General features: G+C 39.2%; 1 protein-coding gene across 6 annotated transcripts in view; it reads left to right on the plus strand.

The window, feature by feature from the left end:
* ATP11B (ATPase phospholipid transporting 11B (putative)) overlaps positions 1-16,093 on the plus strand; it is a 74,758-nt gene continuing 58,665 nt past the window's right edge. For all 6 annotated transcript variants that reach the window (XM_030496358.1, XM_030496360.1, XM_030496356.1 and 3 more), the window contains exons 1-3: positions 1-246; positions 14,917-15,033; positions 15,866-15,955. In XM_030496358.1, coding sequence (XP_030352218.1) covers positions 220-246; positions 14,917-15,033; positions 15,866-15,955 — 234 coding nt within the window. In that variant the 5' untranslated portion in view covers positions 1-219. The remainder of the gene's footprint in view (positions 247-14,916; positions 15,034-15,865; positions 15,956-16,093) is intronic.

A 16,093-nucleotide genomic window follows, 5' to 3' on the forward strand; every position in this document is an offset into this window, starting at 1 on the left:
AGTGGCGGCGCTGTGATGGCGGCGGCGGGGCGCCGGCAGCCGTGGTGGCTGGGGGTGCCGGGGGGGCTGTGCTGCTCCTAATCGGCGTCGGGCCCCTGCGCCATGGGGAGGAGCCGCGGTGGGCGGCTGGCCTGAGGCGGCGGCGGTGGCGGCGACAGCGGCGGGCGCGGCACTGCCAAGGGGGCCCCGCCGCGGGGGCCGTGACCCGCGCCGCTGGGGATGTTGCGGTGGGTCCGGCAGCAGCTGGTAGGTGCTTCCCGCCGCCGCGAGACGGGGCGGGCGCGGCGCCGGGACGTGGCGGGGGCTCTTTCGCCTCGGCCCGGCCCTCCAGGGTGGCCCCGTCCTGACGTCTCTGCCCGGGCCGCTGCCGCCGATGGGGTCCCCGGAGAAAGCGGGGGTGCGGGCGGGCGGTTTGAGGGGGGAACAGGGCCGGAGTGTGCGAGGGAGGAGAGGCCTTCCCCCGCCGAGAGCGGGGACGTGCAGGGGCCTGCAGTCTTCACTTGGATCATGGGATCATGGAATGGTTTGGGTTGGAAAGGACCTTAGAGATCGTGTATTTCCAACGCCACTGCTACGGCAGGAACATCTTCCACTGGACCAGGTTGCTCCAAGCCCTGTCCAACCTGGCCTGGAACACTGCCGGGGATGGGGCAGCCACAGCTTCTCTGGGCAACATGTTCCAGTGTTTTTTTAAGTTTCATTTTAAACATGTATTGGAAGGTTTGAGGTGTTTTGGGTTTGTTTTTGTGGTGGTGTTTTGGGGTTGTTTTTTTGTTGTTGTTGTTGTTGTTTGTTTTTTTTTCTTGAAACCATGAGAAAAGGGCATTCCCTTACCTCTGGTCTCCGTTGGGAAGGGCTCCCCAGCTGTGTTTTCACGGCGGAATGACGGTGCCTCTTTCTGTGGACGGACACTTCAGAGATTTGCTGGCGCCTCTTCTTCCTTCGCGTTGCGAAATCTTTTAAGGCTTTTTCACCCGATGCGCCTCTGTCTCATCTGTTTCCCTGTACCTGAGAGCTCTGCAGCTGTTGCCTCTGCGTGTGTTTGAAAGTGACGAGAAATTGAATAAAAACATCCGTGAAGTGCTTTTCGCGGGGGAAACCAGTTGAAAAAGGCTGCAGTTAGAGTGTCTGTCGCCTCCTAAAAAGGCGCTGCTTGCAGTGCTTGTGTTATAACGTGCAAAGGAAATAAGCCGGCAGTGACTGCAGTGTCTGTGGTACTGTAGCACAGAAGTACAGTAAGTTTGGCTATTTTGATTTGAAGTGGTGGCATGCTTCCTACCCCTCCAGAATTATTTATTTTGCATTTTCTGAAAGGAAAAAATTCCTTCTAAGTGACGTATTTACAAACTTACTTTTCCCATTCATTGGAGTTACCTTGCATCACAGATGTTGTCGAGGTTGGTACGAGAACTTATATTAGTTAGAGATTTTTATATTTTACTCGTTAAAGCTTCTGTCTTACTAATGATTTGTTTAATTTGTTATATCACTTTTTACAAAAAAAAAAAAATACAAACTTTTCTTCCCCTACCTCCTTTCCCATGGCCTGTAGATTTTCCCAGATCTGTGTCTGAAGTACAGAGCTTGTGTTTATAGTCTCAATGCCAGCTTGACAGTGCTCACTAGTTTGGTTTGACACCAAGAATTACTGACCTGGAAATTAATTGCTCTGTCTGAGCTCTGGCTGCACTCTTCTGTTCTGTTTGTCATGCATATCTTTTTTAGAACAAAGCATGTTTGGTGTAATGTAGCTATCATTTTTTCCCCTCGAAGGTGGGGAAAAAATGATAGCTTGAGGTTTATGTGTGTGGTTTTTAAAGCAGCATTAAGTTGTCTTCTGCAGAGTTTAGATTAGCACTATATCAGTGGTAGGAATTCCCATATCAAACATGATTGCTTCTCTCCCTGTAAGTACACTGACCAGCTTTCCAGAAATCTGTTTGCCCTTAATAGAAAGTAAAAGCTTAGTGTAACAAGATGAGCAATATACCTAGCACTAAGCGGTTTTTGTTCTTTTAAAGGAAACTGATGGCAAAATAACTGTTGAAAACTTGCACTAGTGTTGACAAGGAAGGATTATTGTGGTAGAGGAATGGAATAATAAATAGTCAAGATGCTTGAACAGACATTTAAATATGGAACTAAGGAAAAAATACTGCAACTATACATGTTTTGTGTTTTCTATAAACCTCACTGATGTTAATGGCTTGGTAGTTTCACAGCTCATAAAGATGAAAAATGGCTTAAGACGGGTATCACACTGCATGTGTCTTCCAGGGACACTCAGACAACTCGTCCCTTTGCATAATAGGTGGTTTGACATAGATCCCACCGTAAGTTTGCTTCTTCATATGTCTATGATGTTAAGTTTCTGAAAGAATGTCAAAGGGCCAAAACCTGGGAAAAGATGCTGAGAAAAGAGTTAGAGCGAGTGGGAAGAGTGGGGTGGCAGCAATATTTGAATCAGAGTGGCAAAATCTGTGTCTGATTTATTTCTGTTAGGAGAAGAGAATAATGTTGTATTTGTACTAGAGCTTGATGTGGCAACAGGTTTTAAAAACAGTATTCTCATCCATAGAAGAGGGTTGGAATCAGGCAAATATGTAGGACTGATTTAAGTGGGATATTCTAGTACAAAAGAAAGATGTTGGAGTGCAGAAATGCCGGAAAGTAGTTAGGGATTGGGGAAAGGGGGATGGACTGACTGGTACTTTGCTGAAGGTGCTTTTAGGTAATTAAGTACTCTCTGTATGAAACCCACAAATGTTTTGCAACTTCTTGTTTGACTAAGAGGACGGTATTTTATATACCAATTAATGAGATCATATGGTCTTGAGAAGTTGCATTCTCAAGAGTTGTTAAAGGGGCAGGGAAAATGAATTGGGTGGTCTTAGAGGTAAGTAATGAGAGGATGTGGTATGGAATTCAAATTATTTCATCTCGGTTCTTTTTAAGAACAGGAGGCGTGCTGAAAATGTGATATTTTATTAGTCTTTATCATGGTCTTACAAGCCCAAAATGGTTTTCTAACTGAGGTGTTATTTGTCTTTTCCGTGATAGAACAGAAATTGGTGATAGTGCTAATGTTGCTCAGTCTTCAGTGCCTACGTGGGACTCTCAAAAATCGTCAGCTTGTTTTGGTATCTTGGCCTTCAGTCTGCTTTGTTTGCTCAGAAACAATTAACACCACCCTATGCAAACAGTTTATCAGTTTTTCTTCATCTGATGCTGTCCCATGCAAAGTAAACTGCATAGCAAGTCATTAACAGTGTGCAACTATGAAGTTAATATAATATCATTAGTTAATAGTTGGAAGTCCTTAAGTTTTAGTTATAAAAAAAAAAAGTAGAGACAAAAGGAGTTACGAGTCATTGTTTTTAGTAAAATGCCCTGATGTATTTCAGAAAGAAGCTTTGAGCAGGAAGGATGCCCACTTTCCAGCTCCAGCTCTGTTACCTTGAGATCTCAGAAAGACAGTAGGCATGTGGATTTGCTGAGGGTTGCATAACACCACAGGCACAGCCAACTCTGCTTGAAAAAAGCAACTGGGTAAATAACAGTTGATAGGAAGCATCATTAATATTCAGGAATAGTACAGTACATTTTATTTGCATTTACAGATATGATGGGTTAGACTACATAGCTAATCTGTGTACAGCAGAGTGCTATTGTGGCCGTCCTGGTCAAGTGTGTGCAGTGCTAACCCAAAACAAGAGTACAAAGTGGCATTTGTAATGCTTAGTGACTTTCTGTACCACTTCTGGCTTGATAGATTTATGACAGTGTTTGAACTGTGCTAATGTCCTGATGGACACACATGGAGTGTGGGAGCTGTTGCAGTGGTATTAACAGAAGGTACTGACAACTTCAATTGTTTGGCAAGGAGGTCTCCCAAAATTGTGGTTGAATACCCTTGTATGTATGATCTTAGCTGCATAATTCTGAACTATTAGTCCTGTCAAGTGAAGAAGGGTCTCTGGATTTCCATTCTAGTTGCTATTATCTAGAGTTTGAGCACTTATATCTGTTATCTAACAGTTCAGTGATGTACAATGGTGTACAAAACCTGAGAGCTGGCTAGTCCCTCTGTTTTAAAATGACAGTTCAAGAGAAGCAGAATTATATTTGGCAGAGTATCTTCTTACAATTTAGGAATCCAAGTGCTGTTGTGCACTGACACCAACTTTTACACTATGCAGAGCAAGGTATTCAGGCCCATGCAGTTTCGCTGTTTAACTGGAAGTCAAAGACAAAATATATGGATTAATTCCTTAATTCATTTGGATCAGTGTCTTCTGACTGGAAAACCTAGTTACTAGCCTATTTTATATCATGGTTATAGGAAGGTTCGGATTGTGAGGGACATCAGTAGTTCATCTAGTCCAGGAGTTCTACACAGCATGCATTGAGAGGTGACCACAGGGAACGTTTTCAGCTGCTTTGTGTTGGTTGTCTCTGTTGGTTGTCTCTGTCACACCCCATGCACCTCTAGCCCCAAGGGCAATACCACAGCATTGTTAGGGTTGGAAGGGACCTTTGAAGATCATCTCGTCCAACCAATATCTGTAATAGTGTTCTTGTTCATCTTGTATGCATTCTATTGAAAAGTTTCTTCTACTAATAAGGGAAATGTCCTTTAATAGATTAGCGCTAGAGGACTGTATGTTTGGGATGTTCTTTACTTTCCTTCCAGGTGTTGGTGTCTGTTAAGGTGTTTTGAGAGGATAGATGCTGTTCTGTGATAACTTGTAGTTATTGGCATTCTGAACAAGGTGGACAGTGTTTGAGCTCATTATTTGCACTGATGTGTTTTATTTTCACTTAATCATTTAATAGAATTGAGCTAGTGCAGTTACTACTTCCTCTCCCACACCCCTCCCACAGTATTCCCTGTTTTCTTTGAATGTTGCAAGTACTTTGAACTAATTCTGACAGAGAATCCTAGCCTTGAAATCACATTACTTTTCTGGAGTACAATTTCCCCTTCATTTCTTAGTCGTCATTGAAGTCTGTTCCCCTTTTTGGCTAAAATTAGGTGGGTGTTTGTTATTGTACACTGGATAAACACATGCATATTTGCTCAGAAGAGGTCCTCTAGTTCAGACTACCCAGCTAATACATTCTGTATTGTCTCAGAAGGATCAGTGAAATGTATGTTGGGACAGCCCAAAGATTGCACTACTTTGGTTAGAGTAGTTTGAGAACTGGGGGTTAATGACTCCCCCTCATGTAACTTAATACAGGAGAAAATGTGGCCCTGTTTTTTTTCTAGAGATATTGTGTGATCTGCTGGACTAGTCCTTCTGTTGTGTTTGGGTCTTTTAACCTTATTTTTTTTTATATTCTGCGACTGCTGAAGGGTAATACATTTGTAGCACAGTGTGTTCCAAAGCATGCGGAACCTGGCCCTGTCTCCAGCCAGCTGTCTCTTCCAAACAGAGGCATCCATTGTGTCCTGTCTAATTTTTAAAATCTTATCTCATGAAAATTAAATTGTACATTTATAAATTGCCTACCAAAACCTAATCAAATCAGTCTTAACACTGTTTCTTTTAAAGACCATTTTAAAAATTGGAAGATCACCTGTCTTGCTGTGAGACTTGGATGCTTGACCTGTATCTTGTCCTATTCGGGGTGGTTTTTTTGGATTTTGTTGTTGTTGTTGTTGGGTTTGGGGTTTTTTGTTTGTTTGTTTGTTGTTGTGTTTGGTGAGGGTTTTTTTTTGTTTGTCTTTGTTTTTTTGTTTTTTGGTTGTTTTTCTGGTTTTGGGGTTGGTTGGTTGGTTGGTTTTTTTCCTGGCCATGAGTTTTTTAAGCAGCAGATTTTTATTGTGCTAGATTTCCACTTGTCACACAATAATATGACCATTTAATCGACTGTATGATATTCCTGTAATAACAGTGTCCTGCTCACTTAATAGCTACTGTCTATTTATGTTTTATGTGACTGAGTGAGAAAAATACTACTTTCTTGACAAAGAGCTGAAGCTTCTAGTGTTCTGGTCAGTAGGTAGATGGTCAGGGTAGATGCTTCTGTTTATTACTAAGAGATTGAATTGAACTCTCATCAGAAGGTAAAAATAATCTAAGGCAAGTAAAGATGTGCTGAATTTAATAACATTCAACATGTGTTTTGGATAGCATTGGGATTGTTTTTCTCATTTGGATGGGTTGGTTAAATTCATTAAAACTTGTTTGCTTTCTTCTTGGGTAGAGAGATAGGAGTTACACAGAAGATAGGAATTCAAAGACAGAAAAAGTTCTGGGTTTGAATTTCATTAAAAACATCATGACTTTCGGCTTTCACTAGTGATCTGTCATCTGTTTTCCTTTATTGTATTGTCATGTCCTCAGTAGTTATAACTGGCTTTGTAACTATTTCACCGTGAAAAAGGTATCTACAGTATACCTCTAGAAAAACTCCTGGAGTTTCTAGCACAAAATCTGTTTGTAAAGCAGCAGATAAGAACTGCAGCAAAATAGATCTGACAAAGTGCCTCCGTAAACGCAAGGTCATGTTTTCCATCAAAACACAGGTGACATGTGCAGCTAGGCTTTTTTTTGTTTGTTCGTTTTTTTAATATAAACCTCTTTTCAACTGCTATTGAAAAAAACACTTAGCAACAGTACAGACCATGGTAGAAAAGAGATACAGTAGGACCAACAGCTACACCATGATTTGAAAAACAAAACCCTGCAGTTCCTTGGCTTCCCACATGCTGTGACTTAAAAGGAATTTTTTCTTGTTTACTTTGAGTAAAATAAGCATGGGAAAGGAGAGATAATGATGGAGACAAAGGCAAGCTGTTTTCATCTTGAAGTATTTTACCAGGGAAAGAAGTCTTGTATGGTTTATACCTAAAAGTATACGTTGTTATATTTTGTTACTTGTTCCCTATCCCTTTTGCCCCTTTTTGTGTTGGTTTTATGGGTAGCTGTGCTAATTTTTGCAGATCTTTAGATATCTGGAAAAAAAATTGCAACAAAATAGAATGGAAGCTTAAGATATAGCAAGCTTTGGGGATAAACTGGTTTGTAGACATGTCTGAAAGCAGGACATTAAACTGATACTTAGTTCATAAATCATGTTTGTAATGGAATTAAAACGTAAAGTGATATTTGAGTGGATTAGGCTCAAAACTGCAATGTTAATTTTTACGGAACATGCTTTATCAAAGCATATTAAAAGGAAGAGCTGGACAGTTCTGCCTATGAACTAACTAAATTATCTTCCTATGAAATTTGTTGAGCATGAAGAGTTAGGGCAACTGTCAGTGTAATTTTGGCACACATTTTGAAAAAGCCTTAAAATTTATTATCTAGGGGTGGTTTGGGAGGAAAAATTTTTTGAGAACTGTTGTTTTTTGTTTGTTGGGTTGGTTTTTTTTTTTCATACTGAAGGTAAATGTGAACTAGCTTAAGTAGCTATGGCCTGCTGGAACCAATGGAAATATGGTGGGTTTCAATAGTCTTATGAGATAATGGTCACACAAGTAGCCCAAAACAGGAGTCCTTCGTGCTGTGGAAAATAGTTTTATAAATGACTCAAAGCAGCGAGTAAAGAGCATTTTGTTTTAAGATAATAGTGCACATAGTATGCAAGCACGTGAAGAAATGTATGATTCCTCTGAATTTGTCCTGTCATGGACTTAACATGTGTATAGTGAAATTGCTAGCTACAAAGTTGGAACTTCTTTCTAATTTTAAATGGAAGTTCATAACCTGTCACAGCTTCAAATACCTTATTTAATACTGAAAATCAAAGAAAAATATTTCTTCTGTAAAATAACTTAAATGAATCCAAGGACTATGCAGAAAGGATGCAGTTAGGGGGTTGTTTGTTTTGGCATTTTCTGGGGTTGTTTTTTTGAGATACTGTGTTGTTTCAAGGTGTATGATTTTTGTGTTGAATGTTTCATTTACTGTATTGGTTCTGTATTTCTTAGTGTAATTTTGTTTAGTAACTGCTATTTCTGTGTGATTGATTATTGCAGAATTGTAGCACATTCCGTGCTCAAGTAACTCATATATTTTGAGCAGCTTTCTTCAAAGTGGCTATTGATTTTTGAGATCTCAATTCTTATTTTATAAAATACAATTCCCTGTAATTGCCTTCCGATGGGTGTCTAAAGTTACCCTTCAGCTTCAAAAATCTTGCGTGTTCTCTGTTTGTATGTGTCCGAAAGGGAGATGATGATGTAGATAAGGATAACTAATTGCTGGAGTCCACAGAGGAAAACTGTTAGTTCTGAAATTAAAACTGTGTAGTTTGAACTTCAAAGGCATCTTCATTCCCCCTTCGTTAGAGCAATGGGATGCTTTGGGAGTCATGGCAAAAGACCAAATGTTTTAGATGTCAGATACAGTCAAGCTTCAAGTTCTCTTAGACCACTTGGACTTTATCATAATGCTTTTTTTTAGCGCTCTTTCTCAGGAAAAAGTTTAGAGAGCACTGAATGGCCTTGCAAAGTAGTTTGGGAGCCACTAGCCCTTACTTTGAGGCTTGCTTCTCTAAAATCTGAATATTAATTAAATTGTTTGCTTAATTGAGTTGAAGACACATTTATTGTAAAGTTTGTTTTATGTCAAAAAGCACCTGAGAAAAAGTATCATAGGATCTGTTCATTATTGTTAATTCTCATAATCTGTATGTGTGAGTATGAAGGGGAGCATCCTGAAATAAAGCAATGAATGAGGAATGTATTATCGGCATTTGGTTAATTAAATACATTGAATGCAAGAGGATAAGAGTTCTAATAATCCTGTAGCAAAAGTGCAAAGCTTGGAATTCTGTTGAAGACAGTCACAAAAGAATAGCTGTTATAAAGCATTAGGTTTGTTTTATCATATGAAGTTCAAAATGGATTATGCTTTGTAAATACTGTGATGTGGATTGTAGGGGAGGATAAGAAAGATGGTTCCTTAATGGATGCAAAGGTGGGCTATTCTAAAATTAAGCAGTGTACCTAAGTCTCTGTTAAAATTCTTCACTACTAAGAGAAACTGGACATGACAGAACTGTTTTCGAAAGTGTTGTGTTAGAAAGCCTAACTTGCCTGCTCAGCTTTCTGATTTTATTGATGTTACAAGACCAGTATGTTTGGCATCAGTCACTTGAGTAGAGAAACTGGCCCAGGGAAGTATGTTAGCAGTGAATGAGGCCAGTTTAGCTTGCTTGTTATTTAAGCAGATAAATAAAGAGAGGATAGATTTTTTTTTTTTATTTTATTTTTTTTATTTTTTAAATAAATAAGTAGGGATTTTCCCAAGTTATTTTTGTTGGCATTTTGACAAAATAAGGTAAAATCAGAACAACTTGAGCTGTATGTATCTAGGATTTTGTTCCAACCACCAGTATGACTTTCCTAAATACAGTACTAGGGATTTTTTTACCTTTGTGAAAGGAAGGGTTATTGCTTCATGATTTCTTAGGCCTTGCTTCCTTGAGTGCTTGTTTTCACAAAATAGTGTAGTTTGGTTATGGGTCTTTTAGGAGGTTACAATATAATTTGTTGTCAGGTATTTAACAAATAACTGTAGATACAGTAAGCTGGAAGAGGAAGTTGCATGAATAGTGTTTGGCTTTTCATACTCTTTTTACTGCAGTGATATTTGAAAGAGGAGGAGCAAATTGCATGTAAACCTCAGGATGCTTCAGCTGATTCGCTGCTTTAATTGTTAGAGCAGTGTTTAAAATTGCTGTGAGAGGCTGTTTCTTCCTTCACGCTAACCTTTGATACGACAAATTCAGTTTGACTACTGCCCAGTTACATGACTGAAAGAATTATTGGCTGTCTATTTTGAGTACAAACTTACACAGACTTCTGGAAATGGGTATGGATGCGACTAGATCATCTTATCTGACATAGGGGAAAGTATTCCATGCCTTTGGAGAAACTACTACTTTCTTTAGCAGTGTTCAGTGTGGTTTTTGAAAGGAGGAAGAGGATGTAGTTGAGGCTTCCTTCTTTCAAATGCCTTTCATTGTAAAGTGGTCACATAACAGAAGTTCTTTCAGCAAATGTAATTTTGCCTTTTTTTCCCCCCCCCTGTAAAAACTGTGAATGATGGATACAAAACATTTGGGAGATCATGTTAAAATATACTAGCTTTATGCAAATCATAAGCGAAATCTGCTTGTCACATGATTTGTAATTATCAGTGCATGTCTTGTAAAGCTTGAAGCACCAACTGATTTGTTGTGCGCTGGTCTCGTGTTGCTAATCATAGCTGAAAGACCTATGGATTTCTCCTGTCTTATTGAACAGTGCTGAAGAGTGCGTGGGGAGGGTGTATGTACATGCATGCTGCCATAAGTTAATAGCGGTATTAAAGAAATAAGAGTCTGCAGTAGATGGAATGTATTATATCAACGAGTTGAGAAAGCTTTTCTTTTTCTTTTGTTTACACTTGCAGGTGTTGGGAGGGCAGTCTTATCCTTTGCACAGTTCTTTTTCATAGTGCCTTTCTTGTTTGCCTTTTCTTTAGTTGCCTAATTTGTTGTTTGTGCTGATAATGCTTCCTCAGCAGCAATACAAAATTCTTCTTTTTGTTCTGTTTACAGTTGATTCATGTAATACACCTGATTAATAAGCCTTAAATATCAGGTTCTGTAATAAACTCAGCTTTACTTGTTATTAAGTCAATGATTATGCATTTAGGTAGAAATCACTTGTCGTGGTTTGAGCCCAGCTGGTAACTCGGAACCATGCAGCCACTCGCTCACTCCCCCCACTTCTTCCTCCCCCCGCTCCTGGAGGGATGGGGAGGAGAATCGGAAGAATGTAACTCCCACGGGTTGAGATAAGAGCAGTCCAGTAACTAAGGTATAATACAAAACCACTACTGCTACCACCAATGATAATAATGATAAGGGAAATAACAAGGGGAGAGGATACAATTGCTCACCACCCGCCGACCGATACCCAGCCCGACCCGAGCAGTGATCAGGCCTTCCGGGTAACTCCCCCCGGTTTATATACTGGGCATGACGTGCTGTGGTATGGAATACCTTTGGCTAGTTTGGGTCAGGTGTCCTGTCTCTGCTTTCTCCCGGCTTCCCCTCCTCCCTGGCAAAGCATGAGACTGAGAAAATCCTTGGTCAGAGTAAACATTACTTAGCAACAACTAAAAACATCAGTGTTATCAGCGTTGTTCCCAGGCTGAAAGTTAAAAAACACAGCCCTGCACCAGCTACTAAGAAGGAGAAAAATGACTGCTGTAGCCAAACCCAGGACATCACTTCACTAGATAACTGCAGGAAAACTTAACTTTTGTTGAAATATATTGGTGACAACCGAATCTTTTTGCAAGACTCAGAATTTAGTTTAGGGATTCTGTGTTCATGCTGTTTAGCTGCAAAATTCTTTTGGCAAGGGCATGTTACCCTAGTTTTGCAGCTGAGTTTGATAATGACATTAGAAAGAGAAAGAGCTGTACAATGAGTGAAATTACGAAATAGTGGGCTTTCTGTACGTCGTTGCTGACTTGTTTATAGATGTATGCTGGGCAGAAATTTGGAGTGTGAATAATTTTTGTGTCAGGAGCAGGATCTGTGTCCAGATAGTTACAGAAAAGTTAAAGGCATTTCAATTCTTGAACAATTAAGTTTAATGTCTGTGCAGAATCTTCCTTGGAGAGATGTAGAATTAAAATTTCTCTGGAAGATCTGCTTGGTTGCAGTCTCATCAGCTGACTATGTGTTGACAGGGTTTTTTGGTAATTTCAAATGATCTTTCATAGTTACAGACATGAAACTTAGGAAATCTGGGTTCTATTCCCAGCTCTGACTTAATTCCTGCTGTGACTACAGTCAAGTGACTAAGGTTGTCAAGGATGTATCGTTTTCCAACCATAGCTCTGATAACTGAAGAGGTTCTTGTCCCCAGTCTGCCTGGCTTGCTCATTGCCATTTCCATAGATCTGCTGACTGTGCTATCTTCTGCACTTACTCTGTGGTAAATTTCAACAAAACAGTTGCACCTGTAAACTCACATGGCCGGAGATGTGATTTGGAAAATAGATTCCTTGCTTTTAATCAATTGAGTCTGCTTCAGCACAGGTATTCTCCTCTTGATAGAAGTCCTTCTGCAGTTAGGCTTGCATTGTATGGAGGTCTATACTATTCATAATAAAAATGTCACGAAACTCATCAACTTTCAGGTGCTTAGACAGTGGCCTAAAAAAGTCATATAGAAAAATTCAGTGATACACTAGTCTGAAATATTTTATTAACTTTCAGCAAGTGATGTGGAGTTTAGCATTTATCACAAGTGACTGCTGGTTGCTTTCTTTGCTTTTTATGTTTTGTAGGTTTTGTGGGGTTTTTTTGTTTTGTTTTGTTTTTTCTTGCGTGACGACTGATTTAGAGTGGAGTTTTTTTAGGCTGTAGAATATGACTTTCCAAAGTGAGGATGTCTGGTATTTTGTGAGTGCCAGACATTTTCTGAGACAGAAAAGAGCTGTGTACATAGTCTTACTAATTAAGCACATTTTTTCTCTTGCAAGCAAAACCCTTTTATTGTGGCATCTTCCGTATTCATTTAGAAATAATGTGTCACTAATGTCAGATATCCAAAATTTTAAAATTGTGTCAGCATTTAACATGTACTTTTAACATTTTAACAGGTACTTTTTTTTTTAAGTCTTACTTTCATGCTTGTATCTCTTCTCTTAAAGTCATGAGCAGTTCTTTTCTTTTTGTTTCTGACATCTATATATATTTTTCCCTTCCTTTTCCCTATCTACTTTTTGTCTCCTTTTTCCACTCTTATCTTTAAACAAGCTTTCACACTGGAGCGTGTGACCAGAGCAGCCTTCCACAGCTTGTCATTTAAAGTTTATTCTCCTTCAAATCTCTTTGAAAAATTCCCTTTCCTTTCTTTCTTCCTTCTTTCTTCTGGACCTCTTCCCTTCTGAAGCAGAATGTTTCTGTAGTAATAATGCCAAATGCAAAAAAAATTATATTTTAGAGGCTTTTAAAATTAGTCATTTACTTTAAAATGGCACTATCCTGAATGTGAACATACCTAACACCCTGTGTTAGAGATAGTCATGAATTAAAGAAAATTCTTGGTTGGTTAAACCAACCATTTTTTATGTAGCTCATTATGCTCACTGTTCATCATCCTCTGTAGTTAACTGGTACAGAAATATCTTCTGTTGGAGTTCTGTGAAAGTGTCAGTTTTTATTTGACGCAGACCAAGGTCTGAGCCTGGTTTCACAAGTGAAGCAACACAACTGCAAAGGTAGTTTCCTCACCTCCAGCAATGGAATTGGTAATGTCCTTTCACTTGGCATCAAAGAACAAGGAGACTGTATACAGTATGGAGTTGGTTCTAAGATTAGGAATGTGCGATGCTTATGCTGAAATTCACTGCTTTTTGGACAATCTTTGATTCCCTATCGAACAACTTAGCAGTTCCAAATTTAATTTCACTAGCTTCTTACATGTCTTAAAGCTTTTTGTTTTTTTATTTTAGTAGTTTTCTTGGCCTATTACCTGAATTATTACTGGTTTACTGTCTTGCGTATTGTATTTTGCCATCACCTGCTTCTCCAGGTCAGAACACTAGAGCTAGGAAGAGTTCTGGTGAGTCATGTAGCCCCAGGAAAGGCTCAATTAAAGATAGACTTGAATGACCTAGACATAAGCCCTTGTGTTACAGAGACATTGCAACCTTCCCATGTGGCTTATTTTGGTTTTTAGTTATATGCTTCCATAAGGAAGGATTTTTTGTCAGTTTTTCCAGTATCCAAACTTAAGTTTTCCTAGCTGCAACTTAAGCCTAGTTCTTCTTCCTTCAGATTACCCCTTTTCTCAGTGGAACACTCTTTTGTATATCAGAAGATGTGCTAGTATATCCCAAGTTTCCTCTAGGCTAAATGATTCTGATTTGTTTGCACTTGGCTTTTTAGATTCTTCAGCCTTGCATTATATGTCACGTTTTTAGGATCTCTTGTGGCTCATGTTCCACTCATCTGGATACTGTCCAGTTGGTTCACAGTGCTTCAGCTGTGGCTCCCACTCCTCCTCCAGGCTCCTTAGTACCAAAGACCTTTTCCTCAATGGGATGACATTACTGACTCGCATTCAGCCTGTGATCAGCTGTAGCCTTTTGATCATCATCTTCAGAACTCTTCATATGGGCTTCTACTCTCTTTTTGTAGGTGCAATCAGTTGTATCTAACTGCTGCATCTTTCAGTCTTCTGTGTGTATGGTTGGTCAAGGTGATTTTGAATTTTTTCTTTTCATTTGGAGTTCTTGCAGTCCTGAGGTGGTGTTATCTGCATATTTAACACCTGTATTCTCCTTTCCCCCACAGAGGCAGTGGAGAAAATACTAATGAGTAGACCTGAAACAGGGCTTTGGTTCCAAGGGATCTTCTATTTTGGCAGGAAACTATTTATCAGTATTTCTGAGGGTTTTTTGTTGTTGTTGTTGTTATTTCTTTTATTTTTCGTTTGGTTGGTTGCTTGGTTGGATTTTTTTGTTTTTGTTTTGTTTTTTAATGAGCCTGCTTTTGGTGGTGATGGTAGGAAATCACATTTGAGATTAGACAAAGTATTAGTTCTTGGTTCTTGGAGATAGAAGTTGTTTGGAAAAATACTATTGTCTAGGCACATGCAAATGCTTTTGTTTTTAGGATGGTGGGAATCTTTTCAAAATCCAGTTATCACAGCATACTAGTATGACTTTTTTTTTTTTATCTTTTCTCATAATCTGTTTCATCAGGGTTATCATGAGCATGGCTGTGAGGACACAGCAGCCATTAATTTACACATTAATTCTGTTTCCTATTCAAAAGCCACTATTCTAAAACTGCTGCTTGATATCTGGATATCATTTTTCAGGACAAAGATAATTTTACAAAACTATAGTTAATAAAACAGTTTTTTTTAATTTTGTGTTTTAGGGTTTTGACCCACCACATCAAAGCGATACAAGAACTATTTATATAGCAAATCGTTTTCCCCAGCGTGGCCATTATGTTCCTCAGAAGTTTGCGGACAACAGAATCATATCATCCAAGGTAAGGTATAAGTTTGGCATGGGAAAACCACTTGTACTTTAGAAGTTGTGTAGTGAACATGCATGTGTGTATTATGTCTTATGGTGCATCTACAGTATTAAAAATGAAAGAAGCTAACCTTTTTTGAGGAAAAAGCTAGGTTGTTTCCTGTGTAGTTTTTCTCCTGCTCTCATGCCTATTTCCTCAGACTTTGACTAAGTACAGAACAACTAAGCATGTTGGTCAGAATTTTGGAAGAAAAGTAGGTTTTAAACCATTGTTACCTGTGTCTGGATGTGATGCGCAGAACCACTTAAAAGGAAGGATGAAGCTGGTTGTGAGGATTTATAAAATAGCCAAAATGTAAGCTAGTACTCTGCATAAAATAAATCAGCAATGGACTGCAATTGCAGATTCCCTCCTAGCGTGACTTTGGATTGGAATCAGTAGAACTGATGGTGGGGATGTGTCTTATCGCTGTGGTGTAGGACGAAGTTACAGCTGCAAGAATTAATTTGTTCTCTGCTACCCAGGATGCAAGCGGACAAATAACTCCAGCTGCTCCTATCCCAGTTGGTAGGAAGATATTTAAAACTTTGACTGTACAGGCAATGCAGTCACTACCCCTGCTTCCCCGCTAGCTGTATTTAGAAAAAACAACCAACCAACCAAAACAAAACAGAAACCCCCCACAAAACCCAAAGGATACAGCAGTTCTCTTTGAGAGCAGGGCAAGACCAGAAGATGGTTTGGGGGAGGGGATATGGAAAATGAAAAGATTTAGCTGAATTTAACTGAAAAATTGTTCAATATGTCATAACTGTTCTTCTCTCTCTCCCTTTTTCCCCTTCAGTATACAGTGTGGAATTTTGTTCCAAAAAACTTATTTGAGCAGTTCAGAAGAGTAGCTAACTTTTACTTTCTGATTATATTTTTGGTTCAGGTAAGTTGAATAATACTCAGGAAATTGTAATTTATGTTTATGTAAATTCTGCCATTGATTTTTGTTCCGTGAATTTAACTTCTCTGCTTACGTATTCTGTCTCAAAAAAACCCAACACAATTCCAGTTTCTCTTGGAA

Source organism: Strigops habroptila, chromosome 8 (genome assembly GCF_004027225.2).
Source record: "Strigops habroptila isolate Jane chromosome 8, bStrHab1.2.pri, whole genome shotgun sequence".
NCBI lineage: Eukaryota > Metazoa > Chordata > Aves > Psittaciformes > Psittacidae > Strigops > Strigops habroptila.